Genomic DNA, 21,014 nt, shown 5'->3' with positions numbered 1-21,014 from the left:
GTGGGCAGCTATAACGTGGCTGGTCCTGCTCCACGTTGTATGAGCAGGAAGAGAATAATGTTGACCGTCCTCTGGTGAAGTTGGTGCCGTGTAACACACACATTTAGACCTGCTGAGTAGCATGGAGCGACTGTAGCACACGTCTTGTACGTAGTCCGCAGGAGGTGCCAGCACCCCGGGGATAAACGACCTGCAGCGATGTCAGTAAACCGGTGTACGTATTTGTTTTCTCGACTTCATCGCCACATTAGCACCCGCACTGCCCGCATCGCTGCTGGCAACTGTCATGTGTCTTCTGGCTCTGGTTCGGTGCACGAACAACATCGGGCCGGTTCGGTGGTTTGCAGCAGAAATGTTTCCTCTAACAGCTCCTGTCCAAAACCTCCGGACACCTCTCTGTTTGTCCCCATCTCCCTGAAGACGGACTGCTCGGTGGATGGGGGTGTGGGAGTGGAGCTGACGCAACCACTTGATAAAAGTGAGTCCATTCACTGGAGCAGGTCTTGACTTTTTTTAGTGTCAGGGGCCAGTCGGTCTGTGGGATTATTCAGCAATTCAGACTACGAGGTGGTAATTAATATATACTTTGCATTTTCTGATTGTTTCTCTGATTCAGGTGAACTGCTCAAAGTTCTGAATCGGTTTTATAAGAAGAAGGAGATGCAGAAGATGGCAGCAGACCATGGCCTGGATGGTGAGAAATCAGTTCACATCTTTTCACAGATGACAATATATTGTAATTGTAACGCCAATGTAAATTTTTCTGATTAAACACAATTTTCGTTTGAATTAGAGGCAGATTGTAAAGCGTTTTGGATGAAGGCTCTGTAGAAATGTAGATATTTTACACATTTTTTATTCATAAAAAATTAAATGGAATTATTAACATTCCACAATAAAGAAATTCAAAAGCATCAATCGATACTCAAAATCTGATCATACATACAGTACCAGTCAAAAGTTTGGACACCTTCTCATTCAATGGTTTTTCTTTATTTTTATTTTGATCTTTTTCTACATTGTAGATTAATATTGAAGACATCCAAACTATGAAGGAACACATATGGAATTATGTGGTAAACAAACAAATGCTCAACAAACCAGAATATGTTTTAGATTTTAGATTCTTCAAAGTAGTTGAATGAGAAGGTGTGTCCAAACTTTTGACTGGTACTGTACATAGGTAGGGAACCGGAAAAGTAAAGACATACGTTTACTTAAAAAAACTAAAAATTAAATAAAGCCTAATGTGTCTTTCTGTGTTTGTATACAGCTCGTCTGTTCCACCAGGCCTTCATCAGCTTCAGGAAGTTTGTCCTTGAAGTAACATCACTCCCCGCCGATCTGCACATCATCCTGAGTGACATCTGCTCTGGAGCAGGTCTGTCAGTTTTTAACTAAACCTCAACATGGAGTTGTGTCAAGAGATCATATGAATAATTTGATTAAATTCAAACTATAATAAACCTTAACGTGTGCTGCTATACAGGTCATGTTGATGACGTCTACCCGTACTTTATGCGTCATGCCAAGCAAATCTTTCCTATGCTGGACTGTATGGATGACCTGAGAAAGATCTCGGACCTCAGAGTCCCTGCTAACTGGTACGTATCATAGAGCCTAACCTTCAGTGCTGTATATACATCTGATAGTAGAGTTTACAGTCTGGCTCCAACAGGGGTTTAAACACAGAAATGGTTTATTCATGTGTAGTAATATGCACAATGTTACTTTGTAGTTACAGTACTTATGTGTTTGTGTTCTTCAGGTACCCTGAGGCTCGTGCCATCCAGAGGAAGGTGATTTTCCATGCTGGTCCCACTAACAGCGGTAAAACCTACCACGCCATCCAGCGCTACCTGGCCGCTAAGTCGGGAGTCTACTGCGGCCCCCTGAAACTACTGGCCCACGAGATCTTTGAGAAGAGCAACAATGCCGTATGTATTTGTCTTCTCCTGTCATCTGTTTTGTTTTTAAAGCGAATTTCAGCTGATGTTACAAATCTGTCTTTTTAAAGGTCTTGGGGATTGTTATTACACAAGTGGAGTCTTAGACTGTCTTTAATCTCACTGTGTCCGTCACGTCTGCGGGTATTTTTAAGATGTCATTGTTTATCTCTCGCTCACCACTCCGTTCTGTTGACTGTTGTCCTGTGTTTTTTTTTCCCCAGGGTGTGCCATGTGACTTGGTTACCGGAGAGGAGAGGACCTTCATGGACTCAGACGGTCGACCATCTGGTCATGTGGCCTGCACCATTGAGATGTGCAGTGTCACCACACCTTGTAAGTTTTGTATCACATACAAACATTTCTGTTTAATAGGATGAATTAAACAAGAAACTCAACATTTCTCTGTTGGACATCACATCGATTTATACCTTATCAGATTGTATTAGCTCAATAAAATTAATCTTTAACTGTTCTCCCTTTCTAAAAGGCGGACTCTTTTTTGAGATTGTGATTCTGTTGAATTAAAATAATTCTAATGAACCACCATCCATAAATGAATGCAGTTATATTTATTTATTTATTTGTTTGTTGTTCTTGTGATATTTCAGGTAGCAAACTTTTTAAATCACAAGCACACCTACTGATATTTTTGAATGGTCACTAGAACCCACTGTTTCTCTTGTCAGGTCATAAAGAAGTTAAGGCATTGATGGAAATTATGTTTCTGTTTGACAAACAAAGGGATGCCATCACCTAGACTGTTAAGCCCAGGTTTTTTATTCTTTATATATGTCTGTCTTCAGATGAGGTGGCTGTAATCGATGAAATTCAAATGATCAGAGATCCTTCCAGAGGCTGGGCCTGGACCAGAGCGCTGCTGGGTTTGTGACACACACTCAAAAACACACAGTCAGTCAAATAAACACAGAACACAACCTGTTGAGGAGCTATTTTTCCTCTATCTCACCCTGAGATTCATTTGGCCTAATACTAAAGACTAGACAAATGAGTATCATCTCAAACTTTCTTTTATCATTCAGTCAACAAAGCTCACACTGAATATTTGCAGTTGCAATAGTAACATTCTTGATATTTAATCAATGAAAACAATTTGGAATCTCTTATTTATGACACAAGCACACAAATAAAATGTACATGCACACCTCTAATAAACATAACGTGTGCAGATTTTGCATGTTTTCTTTGTACCCTTTGAGTTTTATCATATACTGAGGTTTCCAACTTCAGCAGCTGACATCTTTGTGTTTGTGTAGGTCTGTGTGCAGAGGAGATCCATGTGTGTGGTGAACCTGCAGCCATAGACTTTATCAGAGAGCTGATGTACACCACTGGAGAGGAGGTGGAGGTGAGGCCTATAATATGTAGTACAGCAGGAAGAGAAGAATCTCAATGATGTTGTTCACTGTTTTTTAATTATTGTGGTTGGGTCTCTCCTCTCTGTGTCCCTCCACTCCTCCCTCTCTCTCAAGGTCAACACCTACCAGCGATTGACTCCATTCACAATCTTGGATCAGGCCTTGGAGACATTAGACAACTTGAGACCAGGAGATTGCATCGTCTGTTTCAGTAAAAATGACATCTACTCGATAAGCAGACAGATTGAGGTCAGAGGACTGGAATGTGCTGTTATTTATGGGAGTTTACCTCCAGGTAAGTTTGTGGTTTTTTTAGAAGGATGTTAGGATAAGTGTATGTTTGTGTGTCAAGAAAAGACCTAATATGTCAACTTGGTCCTTCGTCTTTAAAGATAAACACTTTAAAAAATCTGCCTCTCCATGAATTTATGTTTACATCTATCAAGTGTCTGCATGTTTGTTAAAGAGAGAGGTGGTCAAGTGTGAATAAACTCTTAGTAATCAACAATATCTCAGTGGGTTACCTTTAACATATTTATTGGCTTGATCTGAAACTTGATAAAAAATCAAAGAAACCATTGTTTAGCCTTTTGTCTGATAGAGACTTTATTAGAGCTCCAGACTTCGAAACAGAGACCAAGCTTGAATGTTCTGTGATTTACAGGCACCAAGCTGTCACAGGCCAAGAAGTTCAACGACCCTGATGACTCCTGCAAGATACTGGTTGCTACAGATGCTATTGGCATGGGCCTCAACCTGTAAGTACCATCATGCACACTGTAATACTGTTAAGATATTCCCCTTTTTTCAACCAGTTATCCATTTGTCTGACATTCTTCGTTTCTCTCTCCAGGAGTATAAGACGTATCATCTTCAACAGTCTGATAAAGCCTAATGTTAACGAGAAAGGGGAGAAACAGATGGAGACCATCAGCACATCTCAAGCTCTGCAGATATCTGGCCGTGCAGGGAGGTCAGTGTCATTTCACACATACTATGCCCATTCAGGAGGGTTAAAGGTGGGAGAGAAGATACAGACACACACACACACACACACACACACACACACACACACACACACACAAACAGAGACCTACAGAGAGGGACACAGACCCACACACAGTAAAGGATTCAAAACTATCTTTGTGGTGGTTCCCTGCAGTAGGTGTCTCCAGGACCACATTTTGCCAAGTTGACACACACACACACGCATACAGACTCACACTCACACAGACTCACAAGGTGCATTACCAGCATTGCTGTCGTGGCTGGTAACAAGCAATTTAGTTTCTGTCAGGTAAATTTGTAAAACCCGTTTCTTCTGTCACATCTTCAGGTTCGCCTCCAAGTTTAACGAGGGAGAAGTCACCACCATGCACAGAGATGATCTGCCTGTTCTGAAGGAAATACTCAGCCACTCTGTGGACCCCATAGAGGTGATCATTTGTACACAAGCATTCAATCGAACACACACACACTCTTAGGTAAAGGTATCAGTATAATATGCAGCAAAACGAATGTATTTTAATTAGTGTAATATGTGTCTCAGACTGCAGGTCTCCATCCTACAGCAGAGCAGATAGAGATGTTTGCCTATCATCTACCTGATGCTACACTGTCAAACCTTGTCGTGAGTATAGCCATCTGTTCATACACTTATACTCCCTCCTACTAAGACATTTTCTGTCAAATTGTTTTTCCTCTCTCGCACTGGTTGGGATTTGTTCCTCAGAACATCCTGATTTATTTTAGGTGCTCATCCGAACGGTCACTGCATTCATTTTTGGAGGGACTGTTTCTTTGTGAACATATTCGGACTCGCCCCTAAAGTTTAGTTGAGATGTACAGTACCAGTCAAAAGTTTGGACACACCTTTTCATTCAACTTCTTTGAAGAATCTAAAATCTAAAACATATTCTGGTTTGTTGAGCATTTGTTTGTTTACCACATAATTCCATATGTGTTCCTTCATAGTTTGGATGTCTTCAATATTAATCTACAATGTAGGAAAAAAATAATAAAGAAAAACCATTGAATGAGAAGGTGTGTCCAAACTTTTGACTGGTACTGTAAGACAGTAAACTCAAGTAACTACCATCTTCCGAAAGCCATTTTTAAATCATGAATGCTTTTAGTGACATGGCACATTATCCCACCGGAAGAACCACATCAAAACAGGGCTGTTCATGAATCTATGTACGTGATCATTAAGATCTGACCGTTAAGAAATACGCTGTGGCCTCATCTTCTCATTCTGACAAACTCTGTGACTCCTCTCTCTCCGTCTCTTTTTTGCAGGACATATTTGTCAGCCTCTCTCAGGTCGACGGTATGTATTTTGTCTGCAACATTGACGACTTCAAGTTTCTGGCTGACATGATTCAGCATATCCCACTCAACCTGAGGTCACGCTACGTCTTCTGCACTGCTCCCATCAACAAGAAACAACCTTTCGTATGCACCTCCTTCCTAAAGGTAAGGATGGGAAGAAGGCATGAGATGAAAGGGGGTAAATGCAGTGTTCGTACGGTCATGAAAGACCTGCGATAGTCATGCAATTTGAAAATAGTAATTTCCAAGAAAAAAAGATAAACCCAGAAAGTTTTGGAAATGTCATGGACATTGGCTTAACCTGTATAATAGAGTGTGTGTGGTTCAGTAAAGCTTGACAGAAAAAAAACTATATTTGTTTAACAATACTTTAATATTTCGGGAGATCAGTCCCATTACTTGACGTTACGTTGTACTCTGCATGTAGTAACGTCAGACTCCGACTCTTTATTCTTATTTTACAGCGTACATATATGTTTTAGAGAATTTGTGGTCATGAAAATTAGCTTGAAATGCATTTAAAAGTCTTGGAAATGAATTGATAAAAAAAAAAAATTGAGGGAGATAAGGTTGGGTGGATGAGGCAACACTGAGGGGAAAGTAGAAAATATGAATTAGCAGTAACAGAAGTGTCTGGGTTTTGGGGCTCAGATGAGTCTTGCATAGTGAAATATAAAACGAACATTTGATCTGTAATCATCGATCAGACATACCCGCGTTTGCTGGGTAATTTATTGATATGTAACTATTTATGTGGGCGGCTGTGGCTCAGTGGAGAGCAGGGTCGTCCTCCAATCAGAGGATCGGCGATTCGATCCCTGGCTCCAGCAGTCCATGCCGGTGTGTCCTTGGGCAAGACACTTAACCCCAAATTGCTCCCGCAGGCTGTTCCTGTGGTGTGTGTATGTATGTGTATGAATGTTAGTTAGGGTTCTGATGTGCAGGTGGCACCTTGCATGGTAGCTCCTGTCATCAGTGTATGAATGGGTGTGAATGGGTGATTGATTGGTAATGTCAAAGCGCTTTGAGTGGTCGGAAGACTAGAAAAGCGCTATACAAGTACAATCAATTATTATTTAGATCAGTTTGCAGAGATTTGTTAATTTTTGACCTGGGTTTGTTGATGCTGATCAACAGAAACTGATTCAGTGTTTCATTGCTCACCTTTTACGATTCAGGGTCAAGTTTTAACTGTTATTACACTACATTACAGTCATATTAATGTGTGCAAGGAAGTGCAAGGAAAAGCTCTTTCTTGCTTGTAGAGTCGTCAAGAAGCATTTGATGTTAATGCATAGCAAAATGTTTTATTACAGTCATAGAATGGTTATAATTGGTCATAGTTTTGGTTGAACTTTTTTGTCTTTAAAAAAAAAATCCTGTATTTAGTTTAATATTATTGATATGATACTGCTCAAGATAAGATAAGATAAGATAATCCTTTGTTAGTCCCGCAGCGGGGAAATTTGCAGGATTGCAGCAGCATAGGGTAAAGTGCACACAAGAGACATAGTAAAAGAAAGACAAGATAAAAATAAAATGAAATAAAAAAACAAGTATTATAAATAAGCAATAAAAAACAGTAAAAATCCACAATAATTGAAATATTATATGTACAGACTCAAGACAATGTTTCAACATCCTTCCTTTGATTGGCTTTGCAGACTCTGTACTTACAGCTTTGTTGCACTGATTTTAATCTTGTTGTTTCTTTGTTAGTTTGCCCGTCAGTTCAGTCGAGACGAGCCCCTGACCTTTGACTGGGTCTGTCGCCATGTCAACTGGCCACTGTCTGCACCCAAAAACATAAAAGACCTGGTTCACTTGGAAGCTGTTCACGATGTGTTAGATCTGTACCTCTGGTTAAGGTAAGTTGTTTGGTTGTTTGGTTGTGTGCAAAAACATGGTGCAATGAATTTGACTAAACTTGATTGATGAAACATGGCTAATTATCATGATCATATTTCACCTTCTTAACAGTAAAACATTGTATTTTTGTCTGTCTCTGTAGCTACCGTTTCATGGACATGTTTCCAGACACAGCCTTGGTTCGGGAAACCCAGCAGGAGCTTGATGATATCATACAACAGGGCGTCCGAAACATCACCCGTCTCATCAGAGCCACTGACCCAGCCATCACTGACCCACTACAGACACAAGGCAGGAGGGGTGGACAAGCAGGTGGTAATAATGCAAGTACCAGCGGTAATCATTTGACAAACAGCAGAAGTCAACGAAGAAGCGGCTCAGGAGAGCTGGACAGCTCTCTAGCTAGTCGCCTGGTGAGAGACGGGCTGTTGACTCCTGATTTGCTCCGGCAGCTTCAGAGGGAGTGGTCTAAAGATCAAAAGCATGAACCCACTAATCAGAGCGCACTTGATACAGAACCTCACAATAATAACAACAAAGGGAAAAGAAAAAAGAAGAAGAAATGAATAATACACACATGATCAACACTGGAAAATATCTGGAGGTTTGTTTTTAGTCCTGGAAGGATTGTAAAAAGCTTCAAGCCTGAGCTATGAAAATACAACACCAACACTGAAATGTCGTTTGAACACAAGAGCAGTGTTTGATTATGTTCATTGGACATGGACTGTGATTTACATCAGAGTACTGATTCATTACATGTTTCCAAGTTTTTTGATTTTACTGTGCTAAAATCTCACATTGTATTCTCCCGTTTCAGTGGGAGCATTGACTCACAGTATCACCTTGGAAACTAATTTAAAACTGTCAACTTTGCCCAACAACAAGAAATTGTTGTCGGCTATTGTGGGACGTCCTGCCTGAACTAAATGCTCACAATTGTAACTTACAGACTGATTAGCAACATTTTGGGTTACCACAATGTTTCAGTTCAGAGTCACTCTGTGTTGTAAATGCTGATTTACAAGCACTGTGACCAGTAAAAGTTTCAACATGCACTGTTGGTGTGCGTTATGCAGGTCAGGAATCAATTAGCTTTCATTTTGATCAGTGTACTCGAATGTAAATCCTCAGAAAAAGTTACATGAGTATGTATCCATCTTAGTTTGGGCAACTACTGTCAGTGAAAGTCACCTAACATGAACTGCAGTTTCTGTAAACATTTTGAATACATATAATTGATTGCTTCCCTGTTAGTGTCTATAAATGCAGACAAGATGCCGTATTTTTTCATGTTTGTTTGTGTATATATAAGGGGAAGATGTTGGTCGATTAAAAAAGTACTATGTTTTAACAGTCTTGATTTTTTTGGTTTATTTTGTATTATGCAGCTCACACCGGGAAGTAACAAAGTAATACAAACACATGAAAATGAAAATGAAACTGTGCATGATATAATCAAGATTTTCCCATGTGAATATTCAATGGGTCATAACGCAGCAAAGGGACGAAAATAAATGTGTATTAATGGGTCCATGTAGTATTGGGAACAATCTCAAGGCATTTTAGACCAAACACATCAGTGGAGAGGGCCAAGTTGGAAGTCGCACACATAGCTGCCTGTTCAGTATATAGTTACTGAAACGCCTTAACATACACATTTGTCCTCTTTTGTTTTCCTTCAAGTAGCACTAGGGTTGTTAAAATTATGTTATTATACCGTATCATAAATATCCTTTATCAGCTTGTTCCAATTCTTCACTAAAGCTATTTGATGTTCAAATGTGTTTGAATTATTCCAGATGTTTTTTGCACTGTTTTATACTCATTTGGGAAAAATTCAGCCTCATGTATTTCATATAATTGGTAACTAGAATATAAAATAATGTTCTTTTCAATGTTTGGCTGCACAGCATGAGTTTGTAATGATTAGTTGGGCTGCTGCTTGTTGAGGCGTTATCTCATTCAATTGTTTGTCTACTTCCTCAACATTCCTAACATATACAGTCTTTGGTGTTAGATAGTGATCTAATTAAATTATTGGATTCAATCATTTTTCAAACAACTGTAATAGTCATGGGGTTAAGCTAAGTCATTGACGATGCATCACAAAAGAAAAATGTGACTTATTTTCTTAACCTTTGCTGAGTCTTCGCTCATATTTTGTAAAAAAGCGAGTGTAGGTCACCAGAGACACAACTGCAACTTAAAAAAAGAGAGGGTTGGGCGGAGAGAGCTGGAGAGATTGGAGGGAATGATGGCATCAAGGGGTTTGGCTTGTTGTTAATCATTGAGTTAGATGGGTGGTGCAAAACAAGATTATCAGGAAGAAAGAAACAGACTCTGTATTTCAGTAGTTGCACAGAATAAATCTTCGATATTTCATTAACAAACCAACTGGAAGAGTTTTTCATGGTGGTTTGTGTCGAACATCAAGATGTTTGTTGTTCACCTCATTGCTTCCTTCTTCTCCAAACTCCAGGAGGATCCAACAAAGAAGGTAAGAGCTTCACCAAAACTCAAACTAAACTTTTGTTCCAGCTGCAGTAATTCTTAGCATTAAAGAGACTTCTACAGACGAGGTAATATGGGATTGAGAAAGATTGCAGTAATATATTCAAACTGAAATGCCATTCAAGAGTATTCTTGGCCTTGATTAATCTGACATAATAACTGTAAAACATCGTATATGGAAATCATTGCCAGTTCAACCAAAATATTTATTAGACTTCAGTTTTTTTAGTAAAGAAAAGTAAAATATTAACTTCTTACTTATTGCACCAATCTAGTGCTGCATCATTCAGTATAGGAAATTCATAAAGAAAGGATAAAAAGGACAAATCATGATATTTATGATTTGATCCAAAAGGTAAGGCGGCAGCCTGTTCTGTAATAAGACGATCGAGGTGCTGTTATCATTAGTTACTATGTCACCATTCATCTGAGCAATGATTAACATCTTTCCCTGGCAGTGTCACTATACTCCTCTTTAAGTGCAGATGGGATCAACAGACACTCTCTCTGGGACAAAGTATTGACACTCTCATAAGGAACACTGCACACATTCACACTCAAACACAAACACAGTGTGAAACGCAGCCAGCTGCATGGCCAGAGTGAACTTTCCCCTTTAGCACAGCAGTGATAGATTGGCGTAGGCTTTTGGAGTCACACTCTTTTTTTGTCATTTCTTGAGGAGTTTGGGATATTTTTACCCCCACACTTAATGTCCCAACCACGTTTGGCAAATAAGTCCATAGTCTCCCCAAGTCTCCTCCACATTCAAGCGACGCTCCTTGGATTAAGTCACTGTGACCTTTGAGCTTTTGATACAAGAATTCAATTTGAGTTGATCACATTCTGCAACAAATCTTGTGAGATAATAAATGTTTACCACATACAAACCTTCAAGATAAAAAAAAGTATATTTGCTGATAATGGATAACTGTTCTCATCAAGTTAAAATCTTCACAACAATGCAAATATACCCCAAATTTGAGGATTAAATAAATAAGATTGAGTGAATGTGACGTTGCCCAAACACATTTGTTCTGCTACTCTTTGTTTATTACTTTGTTGGCAAAATAGAAAACAAAGAATAAATCTGTATCGCCTGTATTTTGTATGTTTGCTTACCGTTCGCTCTGTTTCACCTTTAAATACTTAGGTGGACAGGTTTCTGTACGCCATGCGTCTCCATGACGACCAGTTAAGTGACATCTCGGCCCGTTTCCAGGCTGAAATGAAGAGGGGGCTTTCAGTGGGAAGCAACGTCACAGCAGCAGTGAAGATGCTGCCAACACACGTCCGCTCCACTCCTGATGGATCAGGTAACTCACATTAACGGTTTTCACACTTTTTAAAGCTGTTTTGTGGTTCGATATATTCTGAAGAAACATATAATACATAAATACAATACAATACAGGTCTTTTTTATGCATCTCTCCTCCACTTTTGCAGAAAAAGGACAGTTTCTGGCGTTGGATCTCGGAGGCTCCAGGTTTAAGGTGCTCCAAGTTAAAGTGAGAGAGGGCATGGGCAATAAGAGGGGAGGAGTGGAGATTGTTCAGAAGACTTACCCCATACCCAAGGAACTGCATGTTGGGAAAGCAACAGAGGTACGTGGACATGTGGATGTATACAGTGAAATGCAAAGATCAAGGCAAAGTGGCATTTTAAAGGGAACAAAAACGGCATATAGGAGCTACATGAATATGAAGAGTTTTACACAAGGATGGGGGCAGCAACTGATAGTAGGTTAAAGAGGAAACACTTTTTCAACCTCCTTGTCCTTGACTGTCTTCTTATCTTCTCTCCCTCTCTGTCCGACTCTCTGTCTGTAGCTATTTGACCATGTGTCAGAGTCTCTGAAGGACTTCCTGCATGAGAAGAACATCAGTTTGGAGAAGAAACATCCCCTAGCCTTCACTTTCTCTTTCCCCTGTGAACAATCCACCTTAAATCAGGTAATGACACTCCACATCCATCTTGTTTTCATGACCTGCACCTGCAGTTTATGTAACCTTTTATTATTATTTTTTATTTCTTTCTCCATAGGGATTCTTGATGAACTGGAGTAAGAACTTTCGGGCTCGAGGCCTTCAGGGTAAAGATGTAGTCCAGGCCCTCAGAGATGCTATCGACAGAACTGGAGTAGGACACATGTGTTTACTACAGTATACATCTATACATGACCCACAAACAATTTTTCATTTATGAAACAGGACAATTCAAAGTACTGAGACATGACTTTTGATGAGAAGCTCATTCTTCTGAATATCTTACCCACTCTCATCAATTAGATACAACGGCACTTCTTTGGAAACACTTCATTCTGTATAGACTGTACTGTGGTTGATGTTACCTTATAATCCCTCACTCTGCAGGGTATGGATGTAGAGGTATTAGCCATGGTTAATGACACTGTAGCAACCATGATGACCTGTGGTTTTGATGACCAGTACTGTGAAGTCGGACTCATCATTGGTGAGTACATTCATCTTTAGAGAAGATATCAGATTCTTAGAATTCACTCAGGGGTGTCGGGATAAACTGGTATTAACGGTAACCATGATATTTACAAATGTAATAATGATATAATATTAATAATACAGATATGATAATGTCATGTAAATGATCCACCACCTCTTTGAAAAGGCTTTTCCCCTGGAAGTGAGCTACCATGCTGTAACAAACTATTTCCACCACCTCTGTTGCATGGCCATGTATCTTATGGTTCCAGACTCTATCTCCAACTCCCTACACTCGTATTAGGAACACAGCAACTTTGTTGTGAAATGTGTGTGTGCTTGTGTGTGTGTGTTTGCTACAGATAAACAGCCATTGTAATGTTTCAGCTTTATCTTTGTGTCAGTTTTGTCAACTATGCTCTCTGTGCATGTACTTTACACGGGGGATGGACAAAAAAGGAACGCCTGACAAAATAATGCAGCAAACAGCAATCTCAAAACTTACAGTACAATTCTATTGAGTTATTCCCAAAGACAATACAAATTTGAATGCATTTTTAGTTTGAAGTTAACATATTTAGGGCCTGCTATGATGAAATAATAAATGTGCTTCAAAAAGTTGTCTCACTTTTAGTTAAACTGCTGGTCCCTCTAGTGAATCACTGTATTAATGCATCTGAGAGGGAGAGATTGCTTTGTGTGAATGGTTTGTACCGTAGATTATAGTTAGATTAGGATTAGGATTTCATTTTAAAGTACGTTTAGGTTTAACATCTTGATTATTTAAAGATAGAAAATGAATGTAACCAGAGAAGGTTTCTTTGAATAGTATGAACATGGATATCCTGTTTTGTTTGCGTGTTTAGGTACTGGCACTAACGCGTGCTACATGGAGGAGCTGCGTCACGTTGACCTGGTGGAGGGAGACGAGGGAAGGATGTGTATGAACACTGAGTGGGGAGGCTTCGGAGACGACGGGGCTCTGAATGATTACATCACTGAGTTTGACAGGGATGTGGACGCGGCCTCCAACAACCCCGGAAAACAAATGTGAATAGAGCAGCTTTGCCTTCTCCTATGATATATGTCATGTTATATAGCTCAGCATATATGACAACATATCAACCTTAAACCCCTCTGTTTCTTTTCTCCTTCTCATAGTCTAGAGAAGATGGTCAGTGGGATGTATCTGGGTGAATTAGTGAGGCTGGCTGTATTAAAGATGGCTAAACTCAGACTGCTGTTTAATGGACATGTGTCTGATGCCCTGAGGACCAGAGGGACAATAACCACTGAACATGTAGCAGCCATGGAGGAGTGAGTCATCTTTCTATCTGTCTGCCTGCCTGTCTCTCTCTGTGTGAAACCAAATTATACCATCCGTGTATGTCTATTTCAGGTACAAAAATGGTCTGAAGAACACCAGAAACCTTCTCATGGATCTTGATTTGTCCCCCACATCTGATGACTGTGTTGCTGTTCAACATATCAGCACCATAGTGTCCTTCAGGTCCTCAAATCTGGTGGCTGCAGGACTGGCCGCCATCTTGACTCGAATTAAGCAAAACCGGAATTTGAGGAGATTAAGGATTACTGTAGGTGTGGATGGATCTGTGTACAAGACGCATCCACAGTAGGTTATTTTTTAAATATTCACCAAAATAATAATAAATATTCCTGTGTGCACATCATGGAGATATAGTATCTTGAACTATCCTCCTCACTATTTACATTCTAATAGCAGATAACTTGAAATATAATCGGTCACATTGTTATGACCTGTAAAAAAACATCTGTAGGTATCTAAATTAAATATAACTAGAAAAGTGTACTTAGTAGAGTTCAGATCTTTGCGAAGTGTGTCTGCAACGACCACTGTTGTAATGTGTGATTGAAAGAATACACCCACAACTGACTGACCCTCAGGCTAGACAAAAAACAATCGCTCAGCAGCAGTTGCATAGTGTTACAGCAATGTGTGTACTGGTGATTCAGCTAGCTGTTAGCCAAACCCACCATCCAGAACAACAAATGTGAGCCACAGAGCAGCAGCCGACAGGTACGCAGTGTACTGGTAGTTCTGTTATCTCCCTATTGTGGGTGCAGCATAGCAGATGGGGGGTGGGAGATGCACTCAGCTGTGTTATCACTAGCTCACTAGTATTTGTGAGTCACCCCAACCACGAGAAGTCCTTGAGCATTTGGCCATAACTGGGCAACCAAAGTATTATTCAGTTTGCTGCAGCAGAATGTGAGATTAGCCGTGAACAGACGCAGAGATGCACCCTCACTTACTCACTCACTCACACACGCACATGATTGATTACATGATCCTCATGGTCGTTGCAGCCGCTACAGATTACCAAGAGCGGTTAAATATTAGACTCCTTCCATTTCAGGTATCCTAAACGTCTCCATAAAGTAGTGCAGCGGCTGCTCCCTGAGTGCCATGTCAGGTTTGTCCTCTCAGACAGCGGCAGCAGCAAAGGAGCTGCTCTGGTTTCAGCAGTCGCCCAACGCCTGGCATCACAAAGGCGAAAGGTTGGGATGCTGTGTGTGTTTTCTGTAGTGTATGTATTTTGTGTCTCTGCAAGTGTACAGATTCCCTCCTCATTAATGCTATAATATTTGATAATATAAAGTATCTCTTCCATGTATCGCAGGTGGATGAGACGCTGTCCCCCTTCAGACTGAGCCAAGAGCAGCTCCAGTTGGTGAAGACCAGGATGAGGGCAGGGCTTGAAGCAGGGCTGAAGAGCAAAGGCCCCTCTGCTATCAAGATGCTGCCTTCTTTTGTTTACCATACACCTGATGGCACAGGTCAGAACCACAATTAAACACACAATGAACAATTAAAAGTTCTTTCAGATTTGTTGTTTTTAATTGCCCATAAAAAAAATCTATCTGAATCATGTAAAACCAGATATTATTATTTATTTTTGTGTGTTTATCCAGAGTGTGGAAAGCACCTTGTCTTGGATCTGGGAGGAACAAACTTCAGAGCGTTGCTGGTGAATTGTAATCAAGGTCTGCAACAGAACTCACAACTTTACCACAAGATCTACACCATACCACTGGAGATCATGCAGGGAAGTGGAGAGGAGGTAGGACATTTAGTTGTTGTGTTAGTAGTTAATAATCAGGAAACTGGGGCTTAGTTTATCGAAATACTGATGGTGAGTATTTGAATTACTGAGCAAAGAAACCCATTTAAAGATAATTAATTTGACCTTGCATCTCTGTCAGCATTGCTTGAAGAGTCCACAATAGTTTTTCATTAAAACCCTTTCATTCTCTTTCCTTTCTGTCTGTCTCTAGTTGTTTGATCATATAGTGCAGTGTGTAAGTGACTTCCTGGACTACATCGGGATGAAGAACACTCGTCTTCCTGCAAGCTTCATCTTCTCTTTCCCCTGCGAGCAAACAGCTATTGACACGGTCAGTGTGGACATCAGATTGTAATTCAATGGCTTTTTATATGTGTTTTTGTTTTATGTAGAAGTGAAAAACACCAAAAGGAGAAACATCAATTTTTTTAACCCTTTTCAACCTTTGTGTTTTCTTCAGGGAACATTAGTGAGCTGGACCAAAGGCTTTAAAGCCACAGACTGTGAAGGACACGATGTTGTCAGCATGCTGAGGGAAGCCATCAAGAGACGCAACGTGAGTAGAAATACAACAATCCATCTATCCATTAGCTTCCGCTTATCCAAGGGCTGGGATGCAACCAAATAATTAATAATGGGAATTGGGGATCAGATGAGGTGAAAAAATTATTCTTCATCTTTCCTATTGTTTGTTTGTTTATGTACGAAACTTCACCACAAAATGAATGTAAATTATGATGAGAAATGACTAGACCAGACTAAATTCATATACACTGTAGGGCAGTGTTTTGAAAACTTTTTTTTACGGGGACCCACTTTAAAAAGAAAAAAATAAATAAATCATCGCATCCAAATTAAACAGGCCTTATCTAAACATTTTGAGAAGAAGAGAATTTGTGCATAAATTAATGTTCCTGACTATCTGTACTGCCATTTGCACATCACCTTTCATATCTTTAATAGGTAAACCAGCCATTTCAAAGACATATACATTTGATAAATCACAACTTAGTTAAACAATATACATTAAGGCAGAATAAACAGGCTGTCTTTTTTCCCTCTCATCAGTAAAACAAACAGAATTTACATTAGCCTTTCATATTAGATTCATTGTTTTAAGTAGGAAACAGGTATCAGAACATACAAACACTCAGGCTCCCTCATGTGGCTCAAAGGTGAAATGCAGATGTATAAGTGTTAAATAAAAGGCCATTGAAAAAAGTCTGCAATTTATTTAGCGACCCTAATAAAACCTCATGCGACCCACCTGTTGGTCCTCACCCAGTCTTACAGTACATTTAAAGGATGCTGAGTCGTGTACTTAATGCCTGTTCCTTTATACTGCACTTATGTGTTTGTGTACACACATTTTTGTTTGTACCTATAGGAGTTTGACTTGGACATAGCAGCAGTAGTCAATGGCACAGTGGCGACCATGATGAGCTGTGCCTATGAAAACCCTCAGTGTGAAATTGGACTGATTGCTGGTATGTTGTCAGTTACTTAGTGTGCTTTTTCAGATGTAGGTGTTTCTATTGCAGTTAATGTTCAATTATGTTTAGGGTTGTGGTTAGTCTGGTTTGTCTTATGATGGTTAAGATAGAAAGACACAAGATCTGATATAATAAAGCATGTTAGTGTGTAAGCACACTGGATTTTGTTTCCAAACACCAGCTACTGAGTTTGAGAAAAAAATTCTGAATATTGTAATTGTCATTTTGATATAACACAGACCATGTGACGCTGTTTCACAGGAACTGGCACTAATGTTTGTTACATGGAGGAGCTGAAGAACATTGAGAAGACTGAACAAAAGACAGAAAAAAACGAACGAGGAGAGGGGACGCCCGAAGGAGAGAAGGATGAGGTAGAAGAAGTCTTGTAAAACACTTATTGTGAGCTGTGCTGATGTTAAATTAATCTTTGGATGAAAACCCATTTATATAACCCCGTCATTTGTTTCTGCTCTCAGCAGGATGATGGGAGAGAAATAGAGAGACAGGAGGGACATGCTGAGATACCAAAGATGTGTATAAACACAGAGTGGGGGGGTCTGGGTGACGATGGTTCTCTAGATGACATCATCACACCTTGTGACATTGAGGTCGACCAAAACTCACTGAACCCTGGAAAACAAAGGTTAGAAACACTCATCCCGCTTGTGTGTGTGTGTGTGTGTGTGTGTGTGTGTGTGTGTGTGTGTGTGTGTGTGTGTGTGTGTGTGTGGGTGTGTGAATGTGTGTGTGCCTGTGTGTTGACCTCTTGACGCTCCATGCTTGGTCATCAAATAAACACGTATTGAATTTTATGCTTGATCAGCGTGTGTTGGTGTCTCAGGATTTCACGACAGTAACTTATTTGTGTCTTTCCATATATACAAAGACATTTTCATACCTGTAAATGTTTGGTTTTTATGTTAACCATGTGTTTGTGTGCCCATGTTTTTAGGCTACAAAATACTTACTTTTATGATTATCTATGTGTCTCATGCTTCAGTGATTCTGTGTGTTTTTTAAATGAGCCGTTCGGAAACTCAATCCGTTGGTCTCATGTTCTATGTGGAGCTAACGATTTGTGTCTTTGTGGTTATGCAGGTTTGAAAAGCTGATGAGTGGGATGTATTTAGGAGAAGTTGTTCGTCAGGTATTACTGGATTTAACCAGAGGAGGTTTGCTCTTTAGAGGGCACGTCACTGAAGCTTTAAAAACACCTGGAATGTTCCAAACCAAATACTTGTCACAAATAGAGAGGTAGGAGAAGCCGTGTGTGTATACATATACATACATTTATACTTTTTTTAAAGTGTATATGACTGTAAATTTGTAGCTGTATTTTAATGTGGTGTGTGTAACGGTGTCGTCTCCCCCTAGTGACCGCCAGGCTCTACTGCAGGTCAGATCTATTCTACAACAGCTGGGGCTCGACAGCACCTGTGATGACAGCATTATTGTCAAAGAGGTAGAGGACAAAAAACGAATGAGCAACACTATGTCATGTTTGTTGAGGAACAGCTGTTCTAGTTTAGTTTCAGACTTTAAACCAACTTTCAAACCAAGATGTTTTTAATGTTAACTGCAATATTAATGACATATTCTTTGTTATACTGTAACTGGTAACTGTGCAGCACAAACATAGATACTTAAAGCAAATGTCTTTGATATTTTTACATTAATAATCGTCTATTTCACTACTCTAGCAGCCACCCACGGTCAAACTACATCTCACAAGACTTAAGTCTAAATTGATTTGCTCTCTCACTTCCATGAACTATTTACAGGACTAGTGTAGTCTACTTCATATACGCCAATCATTGCAGGAGAAGGACAGGTGTAATTCATTCATCATCATCACTCGCTTCCATTTGAGATTCCTTATTAGGCCAGCATGCAGGCAACTTTTGAACCTTGTAAATAACGGTTAGAAGTAGGAAAAATTATAAATAAAATTACATATTTTGCAACTCTTTGGCCTATTTCTTTTATGTCTCAAATGCCAGTGAGAGGTTGTATTATATTTTTAACCCCTAACCATTTTCCAAGAAACCATGTTTTCTGTTTCGGTTTAGGAGCGATATGATATGTTCTGGCTCAGCACACTGTGGCACCAACAGTCTGTTAAGTGTTACAATAAAGATAATGGATTTCATTGTGATACAGGTATGCGGGGTAGTGTCACGTCGTGCAGCTCAGCTGTGTGGGGCAGGAATGGCGGCTGTGGTCGATAAGATCAGAGAGAACCGAGGACTGGACCATCTGAACATCACTGTAGGGGTGGACGGGAAACTCTACAAACTCCATCCACAGTGAGTTATTTTAACTTTTTATAGTCTTGGTGTTCTATGAGAAAAAAACAATCATTAAATGTTTCTTTAAAATTGTTTCCCCTTATTTATTTTGCTTCTTAAAATTCTTTATTAAATAAAACAAATGTTCTTCTCGTTGCTGTTTCTAGTTTCTCCGGCATCCTCAAAGAGACTGCCAGAGTTTTGGCTCCTCAGTGTAACGTGACCTTCCTGCCATCAGAAGAAGGCAGCGGGAAAGGTGCTGCCCTTATTACAGCTGCGGCCAGACAGAAGCTGGAGATGTAACTTCACATGACTGAAAAAGGAAACTTTTTTTTTCTCATAATTTGGGTTGCCAAATTCCCCCAGTGCTGCTGTTCTTGTCGCTGCATGTCGTCTGATGGTCTGGGAGAGTTACAGACCTGCATCATTTGTCGTCTTGGATACGAAAGGATTCGCCAACAGCTTCTTTTAACTTGAGAGCCAGGAACCTCACCTGAAGCGTATAAAGCATGCAGAGGTTTTCACTGCAAGACCCCCCACAGGCTTCCCACCAATAAACACTGCCATTTGTGCTGCACTGTGCTGCCAAATTGAAAAAAATAGAAGCACTGCTGCCAGCGATTTTAAATTTGGTTCTTTATATTTTAAAAACCAGAGAGAAGGACCACATGTATATTTCAAAACAAATGTGTGACTGGCCGAGCAAAAATATTTGGTTCTTTGGCCAAAGTCAAAGCCCTCTACTTTCCAATAATCAACAAGTCAGCTGTGGGAAAAGTGTCACACCCACAGCTGGACACATGCCAGTGTTAGCCGTGCACTGATTAGACTCTGCCTTTGATACCAGGGCAGAGTACTTAGTTTTAGAAGAGAACGAACACTCATATCACAAATCACACCCTGCTAACTTCTCAAGGTTAGCACTTTATCTGAGATAAAAGATGAATCATATATACTGCTGTCATAACGTTCAACATGGTAACTGCAATACTAGACTGATAATAAGCTTCAGTTGTCAAAATGTGATCTATACATGTCTCTTCACCTCTGACACACACACACACACACTAATCTACTCGGTCTGAAGTGTTACTATTCAATTTTCAAGCTGCATTAATTTGGTTAACAAGTTCTTCAGTTCTTTGAACCAGATGATTCTTTCATACTAACTTAATATCATGTCAATTTAATTAAATTAAATTAAGAAAATGTGGTGTATGTTGTACAAGGAAGAGACAAAGAGAGTGTGTGTGTGTGTGTGTGTGTGTGTGTGTGTGTGTGTGTGTGTGTGTGTGTGTGTGTGTGTGTGTGTGTGTGTGTGTGTGTGTGTGTGTGTGTGTTAGTCAGCACTATTTCAGTATTGATGAAGGGCGGGAAGAAGGATTGGAATGCTGCTGACCACATTTCCCAAAAATATAAAAACAACCGTCGCTCTGTTCGGTCATTCTGGACTGACTCCCTGTCCTTGTGATCGCCTGTCTGTCTCTCTGTCTGTCTGCTTTATCTCTCTAGCTGGATCCTTGCCCATTCGTCTTTATTTGGTCGGTCTGCACGGTATATGCTGGAATAGCAGTACAGACAGAAAGATGGAGAAATCTACCAAAAGACCTCAAAGTTTTAGAAAAGTG

The 21,014-nt window shown here is 39.9% G+C and overlaps 2 protein-coding genes across 3 annotated transcripts; both read left to right on the top strand.

Moving 5' to 3' along the window:
- The first annotated feature begins 43 nt into the window (after nucleotides 1–43).
- Nucleotides 44–8,863, top strand: supv3l1 (SUV3-like helicase). Its single transcript, XM_054608600.1, has 16 exons — nucleotides 44–478; nucleotides 617–694; nucleotides 1,274–1,381; nucleotides 1,490–1,604; nucleotides 1,769–1,937; nucleotides 2,171–2,282; nucleotides 2,753–2,830; nucleotides 3,224–3,315; nucleotides 3,440–3,620; nucleotides 3,990–4,083; nucleotides 4,179–4,298; nucleotides 4,662–4,761; nucleotides 4,875–4,955; nucleotides 5,624–5,800; nucleotides 7,376–7,524; nucleotides 7,668–8,863. Exons 1-16 carry the CDS (start codon nucleotides 199–201, stop codon nucleotides 8,089–8,091), a joined length of 2,358 nt encoding a protein of 785 aa, XP_054464575.1. The 5' UTR covers nucleotides 44–198; the 3' UTR covers nucleotides 8,092–8,863.
- A 1,015-nt stretch (nucleotides 8,864–9,878) lies between these two features.
- Nucleotides 9,879–20,564, top strand: LOC129099353 (hexokinase HKDC1-like). 2 transcript variants are annotated; one of them, XM_054608567.1, is made up of 21 exons: nucleotides 9,879–10,025; nucleotides 11,193–11,355; nucleotides 11,486–11,643; nucleotides 11,869–11,991; nucleotides 12,083–12,178; nucleotides 12,412–12,511; nucleotides 13,362–13,545; nucleotides 13,657–13,812; nucleotides 13,895–14,128; nucleotides 14,895–15,036; nucleotides 15,159–15,315; nucleotides 15,451–15,599; nucleotides 15,814–15,933; nucleotides 16,063–16,158; nucleotides 16,990–17,089; nucleotides 17,357–17,469; nucleotides 17,575–17,741; nucleotides 18,197–18,352; nucleotides 18,473–18,560; nucleotides 19,259–19,404; nucleotides 19,554–20,564. In XM_054608567.1, exons 1-21 carry the CDS (start codon nucleotides 9,963–9,965, stop codon nucleotides 19,687–19,689), a joined length of 2,847 nt encoding a protein of 948 aa, XP_054464542.1. In that variant the 5' UTR covers nucleotides 9,879–9,962; the 3' UTR covers nucleotides 19,690–20,564. The 2 variants fall into 2 exon arrangements, with proteins under 2 accessions (XP_054464542.1, XP_054464552.1); XM_054608577.1 differs by lacking the exons at nucleotides 9,879–10,025; nucleotides 11,193–11,355; nucleotides 11,486–11,643; nucleotides 11,869–11,991 and having other exon boundaries at nucleotides 12,083–12,131.
- The last annotated feature ends 450 nt before the right edge of the window (nucleotides 20,565–21,014 follow it).

The sequence above is a fragment of the Anoplopoma fimbria genome, chromosome 2 (assembly GCF_027596085.1).
Source record: "Anoplopoma fimbria isolate UVic2021 breed Golden Eagle Sablefish chromosome 2, Afim_UVic_2022, whole genome shotgun sequence".
Taxonomy (NCBI): domain Eukaryota; kingdom Metazoa; phylum Chordata; class Actinopteri; order Perciformes; family Anoplopomatidae; genus Anoplopoma; species Anoplopoma fimbria.
Note: the sequence above shows the minus strand (reverse complement) of the source record. Positions and strands in the feature narration are given on the sequence as shown.

Bases quoted from the DNA above. Each gene is read 5' to 3' on its own strand.
- supv3l1 (XM_054608600.1), top strand. From the start codon at position 199: ATGTCAGTAAACCGGTGTACGTATTTGTTTTCTCGACTTCATCGCCAC. The intron at 3,621-3,989 runs GTAAGTTTGTGG...TGTGATTTACAG, and splicing joins TTATGGGAGTTTACCTCCAG to GCACCAAGCTGTCACAGGCC. The intron at 4,762-4,874 runs GTGATCATTTGT...TATGTGTCTCAG, and splicing joins ACTCTGTGGACCCCATAGAG to ACTGCAGGTCTCCATCCTAC.
- LOC129099353 (XM_054608567.1), top strand. From the start codon at position 9,963: ATGTTTGTTGTTCACCTCATTGCTTCCTTCTTCTCCAAACTCCAGGAG. The intron at 12,512-13,361 runs GTGAGTACATTC...TTGCGTGTTTAG, and splicing joins TGAAGTCGGACTCATCATTG to GTACTGGCACTAACGCGTGC. The intron at 19,405-19,553 runs GTGAGTTATTTT...TGCTGTTTCTAG, and splicing joins CTCTACAAACTCCATCCACA to TTTCTCCGGCATCCTCAAAG.